At 37.2% G+C, this 8,925-nt stretch overlaps 1 protein-coding gene across 3 annotated transcripts; it reads right to left on the bottom strand.

The window, feature by feature from the left end:
• Positions 1-960: 960 nt before the first annotated feature.
• Positions 961-7,775, bottom strand: LOC132189263 (amine oxidase [copper-containing] alpha 3, peroxisomal). Of its 3 annotated transcripts, XM_088513265.1 has the most exons (7): positions 7,369-7,775; position 4,799; positions 3,513-3,903; positions 2,261-2,645; positions 2,057-2,170; positions 1,434-1,972; positions 961-1,343 (listed from the first exon to the last, which is right to left on the bottom strand). In XM_088513265.1, exons 1-7 carry the CDS (start codon positions 7,750-7,752, stop codon positions 1,139-1,141), a joined length of 2,019 nt encoding a protein of 672 aa, XP_088369391.1. In that variant the 5' UTR covers positions 7,753-7,775; the 3' UTR covers positions 961-1,138. The 3 variants fall into 3 exon arrangements, with proteins under 3 accessions (XP_088369391.1, XP_059459912.2, XP_059459904.2); XM_059603929.2 differs by lacking the exons at positions 3,513-3,903; position 4,799 and having other exon boundaries at positions 6,974-7,775; XM_059603921.2 differs by lacking the exons at position 4,799; positions 7,369-7,775 and having other exon boundaries at positions 3,513-4,337.
• Positions 7,776-8,925: the final 1,150 nt, after the last annotated feature.

Below are 8,925 nucleotides of genomic sequence, written 5' to 3'. Positions count from 1 at the left end.
TGAAACAAAATTAAAATTTTATAGCAGGCATATCTCAAAATTAAACTGAGCAAATATGGATTAGAGGAAGCTCTGATACCACATGTAAGATATTGAATATATATAAATGCTAATTAACAATATAATTAGCAGTGGAAATTTAATATATATATGTATATGTACCTCCAGCCATTGCTTTGCTCAAGCAGCTTGAAGAACGACTCCACAGCAATCAAACTAAAACTAAACAATTTTATTGAGAGGTTCTTCTGACCTATGCCTACCAGTGAGTGCCAATTGATGGAATTTACAGGCCTTATTTATAGGTAAGTTAGGGGTACCCTCAATTAGAGCTGTTACCTTAATTATTCCTCCCATCAAGGAATAAAAAATCAATCAATACAACTAATTGATTCCACAAACATTAAATCATTAATTAAATCAAATACTTGTTCCACAAGAATTAAATCAGTGATTTAATTCAGAATATTTGATTGAAATCAAATACTTGTTCCACAAGAATTAAATCAGTCATTTAATTTATAATATTTGATTTACATAATAAGCTTCAAATTGGAATAGAATATTGAACACCGTAATTTTATAATTACAATAATATATGTGACATAAGGGACATACTTAAATAGAATTTCTTACATAGCATTGATTACTTTAAAACTCTGATTCTTAATTAAAATCATAATTAAATGAAAAGAGTACGACCATAGTACACTAATAAAAATCAGATGGCATAATTATTAATATTAAGCTATATATGTTGAACTTAATTTCAACAGTATTGAATTTTTTATTATTATTATTATTATTTAAAAAAAAAAAGGCTAAAACATCAATTTATATTCATAATAACAACATTGAGATATATATTACTTTTAATTTTGTACCAACAGAATTTCAATATTAATTTGAAATGAAATTTTCAACGAAATTTTGAGATAATTGAAGAACTATATATTGCCATTTTATTTCTTTTGTAATGATATTACATTTGTAAGGATTATAAGGAAAAGATAAAAGGACAAAAACGATAAAGATAACGTTGATGGATAGTTGATGAAATCTCCATGTTATTATCAGCTACAGATTGAAAGTGGTGAAGATAATCTTCAATTACAACACGGCAACATAGAATAGAATCCTACGGTCGGGTGGTGCAGTTAGGCAAGTGTACACGGCTAATAGCCCTTGTTTTAAGGACTGCATTGCGCTCAAAGAAATTGGTCGGCCGGAGCTCAAACCCACCACTCAATGTCGGCATCACTGGAAAATCTTCCTGGGAAGGGACATGATGAAATCCAATGGTGTACCACATCACTATATCCTCGTTTTCAATCTTCCTATTCCTGCGCATTCAATTCAAACAAAATAAAAAACCTAAATCAATAATATGCATTAAAAAAATAAAATAAAATCAAGATTATGTGGTACGGTACCGGAGGCTCCAAACTGCTAAGGTATCATCTCCTCGGCTCCGGTCAGTAAACAGTCCCCCGGCCCATTTCTCTGACTTGTTATAAGGTGTGACCCACACATCATTATTAGTGAAGGCTCCCCGGATTTGTGGATAATCATCGTACGACAGGAGAGCGTGTGTCACTGGCCCTGGAATCAAACGATAACCGACGTTGTTTCCGATCTTGGTTTTCTTGTTGGGATTCACCACTACTAGCTCCGACGGCTTCGACACCAGATTAATTCGAGCATCGGATTCGGTTTTAGCCGTTTCACTCACAACCGTCCAATAACTTTTCCTTGGTGAGCTACCGTCTGTCACCCGGATTGTCTCCAAATTGTTCTTAACGAAGGAGTTGTCTTTGCCATCGACGTCGAGGTCGAGATGGTACGTCAGAAAGTGGTCGTGGTAGACGCCGATAGTGTTTTCCGATAACAAGGTGCCGTGAATATCCTCCTTTACCTGATCTGTGTGAGTGTATGTTGCACCCTTTACTTCTAGCACTCCCGTTAGCCCAACCTATTCAAATAAGAGTAACGGTAACTATCATATTGACGGTCTATTAAACAACATGACTCTTTAAATTCGAAGAAAATATCATACCCCAAATTTAATGGAGCCGCTTGGCTTGAACTCCCAATCAAGAACGTAGTCATAGTTGCCGACTGTTGCGACCATCCTCACAACTAGGCTCACCTCTGGCCTAACCTCCGTTATCTGCAATTTCATATGATAATTGTCATATTAAATATTATTATCACATGCCCATAAAATAAAAATAACACTAGTGAAAGTAATATCACTTACAATTTCATTTGGAATCCCCAATTCTGTGTGACGCCACATGATGTCTCCCGCATAACGTTCGAATATACAAAAGGTGTTTGGTGTTTTCACAGGTGTGCCATCTGATGCAGCATAATATGCGTCCAAAAATACTGCATTGGAAGGGCAATCGGCGAAGGGCTTGAGCGACACCGCAGATTGACCGAAACCAAATTCGCCGGAATCGAAGAAGGTTTTGTAGTACCAATCCTCGGATGGGTCCATGTAAGGCACAAACAGCTCAGATATAAATCCTCTGTATAGCACCTGCCGATACGCCTGCTGCTCAAGGTCTAGTATTGACGCTAGAGAAATTATTGGGCCAGCTCGAACGTCGAATCCTAGGTGGAACACCCAGTTGGCCCAACTGATCACAAAGAGATTTAAAGCTTTGTTAGTCCCGAGCTAGAGTGGGCTTTAAACCATCCATTCTAAGCCCAAAACTGACCAAATCTACTTCACCTAGGTAGGTGATGTTGTGGTCCTTGTGGACCCAAATATTGTTTTTTGTTTTTTGTTTTTTTTCCTATATACTTTTAGAGTTAAAGTAGGTGAAGGATTAGATGGTGTCTGTTTGATGCAGATTTGAGTTTTCAACTTGATATTTAGTCATAGGTTAGCGGATGCTGAGTTTTGGTTGATTTGGTCTGTTGTTGATGATTGTATCTTTAGCTTCGGCTATAATTTACTTCAGAGCTTTTTGCTCTGTTTGTAAGAGTTTAAGGCTCGCAACTTTTATCAATGAATGAGTATGACATGTTTAAAAAAAAAAAAAAAAAAAAGGTAGGTGAAGGATTAAAAAAAATGACAAGATTCTTATGGACAAATAGAACATGTGCTGGAATCTAACATCATATGTCAAACAAAAGAATAGAAAAAACAAGAGTGTGGGCCACCCCAGTACTAAATGTCATATGGCTGCTACATTTTTGGTCCAGAATTGGTGGATGGATCAGAAAAATTCATTCTAGTCGGTGGTACATTTTCCACGTAGCGTGCAGAACGTAGGCTGGAGAAATCAATCTTAAAACGTCACTCGTATATTTCCATCCACAAATGAATCCTTGGATTTGTTGACACAGTGACCCGTTCGGCAGAGGAGATTTATGAAAACGAGAGAGAAAGAGACGCGCTTAATTAAACCAATAAGAGCAGCGTCAAACGTCGTTGGCATCGGATGAAGTTGTTTAATTAATTTGCTCTAAAGAAACATAAAATAGGTTGAGTCACTAACCTGACAGTGTGCCCGTCAATTTTAAACCCTGGTCCATTGGGTTGCACGAAGGCTGCACCATTTAAACGGGGGCCGAACGGAGGCTTCTGCTTGGATGCCCGGTACTCTGTTCCCTCAGCTTTTGGCACCGGAACAATGAACCTATCGAAGTATTTAACGATCTTCATCTCATCCAGATCAACCACCAACGTTATTCCCTCCAAGGGTCTCACGTACAAATTAACTGTCCCCTCTATATAGAAGCAAAGTAGCTTCAACACCCTCTTACTCTTCGCCTCCCCGAACCATCCAATTGAAAAAGTGGAGCAAGTCACATCAGATAAATTCAGCTTCCTCTTCTTAATGGACTCAAGAAATGGCTCGTATGTTTGTGCCAATTCGGTTGCAGAAACTTGTTCGGCGAAGGTAAACAAAGGGTAGCCGTGTCCATTGTGCACTTTATCGGAGACTATCGAACGGGTGGATAAGTCCACCACGATCTCGTGGGATTGTTTCTCCACACGTGTGATGATGAAGGCTCGACGAGGTAGGGGTTTGGAGGCCGGGTTTGATAGCCATGAGAGGACGGTGGGTTTGTCTGGCTCGTCCAAACCTATGTACTGGAAGGTTAGGTTGTAGGTGTTTGGGCCGGGGTATGATTTCTTGACTATGGTTCGGACCAGGGTGAATTCAGATGGGGTTAGAGGGTCTAGGGGGTGCTGCTGATGGCTTGAGACCGGCGAGAAGGTGTTGATTGAGAAGAGTATGAAGAGCAACATTGGTTTAAACGTTGAAGCCATGGCTCTTTGTGGAAAGCTAAGCTTATTTTCCCTTTAAATAAAGCATTTTGGCCTGATCTATTCATGGTTAGACTTGGACCTTTCAACGGTCATATATATTTTATCTCCTTTAACAATTTAAGTAAATGAAAGATTAATTAGGTAGGAATTTTTTTAACATTATTTGTTAAGGTCTCGATCTTATGTCAGTGCATTGATCATAAATTAGCAGTACTCTAACATATATAAAACTTAATTAAGTCTTCGATCCGTGATCCAAAGCTAATCATGAGAAGATGGCAAAAAAATAAATAAATAAAATAAGAGTATACTTCTTAAATTAAAGCCCAAAAACGACTTGAAAAAGTTGACCCTTTTTATCTTTCATAATAAGGTAGAGTGTAAGTTATACTTTACCCCCAAACTATTGCTCATACTTTTCAACTTTGACTCATTGCAACTCATCCTTGAAAACTGCCATTTTGTAGTGAGTTGCATCTAGAGTGAAATTAGGCCGTTAAAATTGACACTCTACCACACATGTGAGTTGTACTTGATGCAAAATCATATATACGCAATACATATATTATAGGTTCCCCCCCTCCCCAAAAGAAAAGAAAAAAAAAAAAACTATCACCTTATTTGCATGCATGAGATGTGTTTTAATTTCTATCCACATTTAACAATCCAATCTAACGTATGGTGCAATTTAGAACAAAATGGTAGTTTGTAGGAATGAATTGTGCGCGATGAATCAAAGTTTAGAGGTATGCAAATGGGTGGTAGTCTTTTTTCTTTTGAGGGGCCAGGAAATATAATTTACCTCTTAGATTATGTAAGGGGTCAACGTCATATACTTTTCTATATTTTTTACTGTCGCTATCCTAACAAACTAATTGATCCAAGAAACCAGACTTAATTGGCAATATTTATCTTAGTAATATTACAGCTAGCAATAGGTGATACGCAACAAAAAAACAAAGGGCCAAAATGTTATTTATGTAGGAATTAAGCAAAGGCATGCTTGCATCAAACAGTAGAAAAGACAAAGAAAGATAACGAAATAAATTTGTCCATAGATCGTGTGCCATATATGCAACGGGTGCCATAATTATCTTTAATTAAAGAAAATAATATCTAATGGCATTGCATGTGGGCATGCAAGTCAACAGGGCTAGGGTTTAGGAGGTGTTGCTGTCAACCTTGAGTCTCTTTCACAGAAGCTACAGGCGAGATGCAGCTCAAGCCGCCATTGATCAAGGTCAGCAATATATCACTAGCTAGAAAATTAGAAATTCATCTTGGGAAGAGCTGTTGCGGAAATTCATAAGGTTGGATATATAACTTATAATAATATTATATAAGTTCAATATTATTGAGTGATCACTAATTAGTTATTAAGTTTTGTGCAATTTCCTTGATAGGATGAGTATTCGATGTTGTGAGATGTATGTAACCAGAGACGAAGTTGGAGTGGCTGGTATAAGCCAAGGCTCCCCAATTTGTTAGAATTTTTTTTTTTTTTTGGAGGTATAACATTGCTTTAAGCCGGTTGGCCCCTACCCGTACCCTTTCAACGTAAAAGATTTGTCCTAATTGTAGAAGACAAACTAAATTTATAAGAAACAAATTTGCAGAAGAGATCGACAAAAACAAAACAAATAAGAAAAAGTTTTTCTCTAACCCCTTCCCGGCCACAAAACTTACTGGCTCAGTCGCATGCATGTAACCTATATATAACTCTAATTGGGATAAGAGCATGTGATAGGAAAGCCCAATAAAGTTTTATATATACATACATAAAGAATATGATTCTCTTTTATCCGATCCATATATCTAAAAATAATAATAATTATTAATAGAAAGTCCCATTAGTCACATTTATATGAAAAGCCTAATATCCATGAATTCTTCAACATCCATAGTTATTATTATGGTTTTCCAACAATTCACAATCCAGGTCCTTAATATCTTATAAGTATTTAAAAATAAAAAATTTAAAATTTTAAAATTTTAAAAAAGCTATTCAATACTCCATAATTACCAAAAACTCAATTACGGTCAGCACTTGCAATATGATGAGTGATAACTGATTAGTTATTATGGAAATTTGTCTGTCGCTGTGCAGATTAAGAGTATAATTAGATAATCCTATATATGAAGTTGAAATAGTTCCTTTGATAATAAGTTTCTATAATATATTAGGGGGTTAAAATGAAAACGGCCGATAGTTTGAAGGGCTTTTATATATATATATATATATATATATATATATATATATATATATAAAAGGGCATTATAGTAACTTACTCATGACAAAACGACGTCGTTTTGCAGTTTTCGTCCAAACTGACGGTTTTGACTAACGGAGTAGCCAAAATGCAATAGTTTGGTAGTTCGGGGACTACTTTATCACTTTTAAAATATTAAGGAGTTAAATCGAAAACGACTGGTAATTTAGGGAGCTTCTTTATATTTTTTCCTTAAAAAAATAAGAGCCTCATTAAACTTGTTGTCTGAGCCCTAAAAACCCGGCCTGCTTGCAACTTGTCCTAGACGGTTCGGTGATTTAGTTTATGGTGTCCCACGATCACCTGGGTCCTCCCCCTCCCCTTGCCAGAGGCATAAGGCATAATTATGAGCTCCTCATTAGTCCTTCACAATTAGAAACATTTTTCTAGACCCAAAAAAAAGTTGACTAACCTGACAGTGTGCCCGTCAATCTTAAATCCCGATCCATTGGGTTGTACGAAGGCTGCACCATTTAAACGGGGGCCAAACGGTGGCTTCTGCTTGGATGCCTGGTACTCTGTTCCCTCAGCTTTTGGTACCGGAACAATGAACCTATCGAAGTATTCAACAATCTTCATCTCATCCAGATCAACCACCAACGTTATTCCCTCCAATGGTCTCAGATACAAATTAACCGTCCCCTCTTTATAGAAGCAAAGTAGCTTCAACACCCTCTTACTCTTCACCTCCCCGAACCACCCGATTGAATAAGTGGAGCAAACCACATCTGAAAAGTTCAGCCTCCTCTTCTTAATGGATTCAATAAATGGCTTGTACTTTTGTGGCAATTTGGTTGCAGCAACGACTTGTTCGTTAGAGGTGAGCAAAGGGTAGCCGTGTCCATTGTAAACCTTGTCGGAGACTATCGAACGAGCGGATAAGTCCACCATAATCTCGTGGGATTGTCTCTCCATACGTGTGATGACGAAGGCCCGGCGAGGTGGGGGTTTGGAGGCTGGGTTTGATAGCCATGAGAGAACGGTGGGTTTGTCTGGCTCGTCCAAACCTATGTACTGGAAGGTTAGGTTGTACGGGTTTGGGTTGGGGAATGATTTCTCGACTATGGTTCGGACCAGGTTGAACTCAGATGGGGTTAGAGGGTCTAGGGGGTGGTGCTGATGGCTTGAGACTGGTGAGAAGGTGTAGATGGATAAGAGTAGGAAGAGAATTGGTTTGAAAGTTGAAGCCATGCCTCTTTTGGAAGACGAGTATACTGAGGCTCCTACTGCCTTGTACATTTATTGATGAATTTATTTTCCATATTTATCTCTAAAGATTAACATTTATTTAAAAAATCTATTAATGGTGCAAATATAATTGGGAATGTGCAAGTCAACATCAGTGCTTAGGAAGTCTTGCATCCCGCCAACATTGAGTCGCTCTCGCGCGCAGAAATTTCAGGCTAGGCGGCCTGGAGCTGAAGCTAGCCACCGTTCAAAATTTCAACGTTAGCAATATTATCTTTGAAAATTCATCTAAGGAAGGGCTCGCTATATATTGTCGAAGCATGTCAGATACCATGCAAAAGGGAATATCCCTATTCCTACCTGTAAAAACCACCCAAGTCAACCAGTTTGATTTTCCTCCATTGCAACTTGTTCCAAAGGACAAATGCACTTCCTTGTGGGTGGTAATTATAAGTAGGCTCATCATCCAATCTACCAACTTGCCATGCATGTGAGTCTTCTGTATGGGTCTCCCTTTCAATTTTAACATAAAATATGGATCTCCTATAAATTCTTAAGATATCTTTACTTGCACGTCTGTTAAGAGCTAAAATGGGTGAGATTGGGTGCCTTATTCCTGCCAATTTTCACTTTCTTTAATATGAATCCGTGGTTGACTTATTTTCCTCGAGAACCAAAACTAAAATTTGTTGTGGATAGTTTCCTCTTCTTATGTGTTTGATTCCATGTTTGTTTGATTGTTTATGTGTTATTGAAAAGATTAAATGATATAGTTTAGTATGGCTACTAAGATAAAGATGGAGGGATCTGGCTTTAAGATTCTTAATTAGTTATCTCTGTTAAATATATTATTGAATATATTGGAAGCGGAAGAAGGAGAGAGAGAAAAGAGAGAGCGGAAGGAAATAATGAACTACATTGTATTGAGTTTAATTGATATATATTATATGATATGCTTACATAACTCTATAGTCTCTATAGAGAGAGAGAGAGAGAGAGAGAGAAGAAGTAGTAGGTAAGAAACTCTAAAACATATGGCAACATAATAAACTAGAATAATATAAAATATTCTAACAATCTCAATCCCAATCTCAATCTCTTCAACTTCTAATTTTATAATGCTTTTAAAACTACAATTCTAAAAAATATATTAGGGTGTAAAAAGATATAAAATTA

The sequence above is a fragment of the Corylus avellana genome, chromosome 2, assembly GCF_965113065.1.
Source record: "Corylus avellana chromosome 2, dhCorAvel1.hap1.2, whole genome shotgun sequence".
In the NCBI taxonomy this organism is placed as follows: Eukaryota; Viridiplantae; Streptophyta; class Magnoliopsida; order Fagales; family Betulaceae; genus Corylus; species Corylus avellana.
The sequence above is the reverse complement of the archived record's forward strand: the minus strand, read 5'-3'. Positions and strand labels throughout refer to the sequence as shown.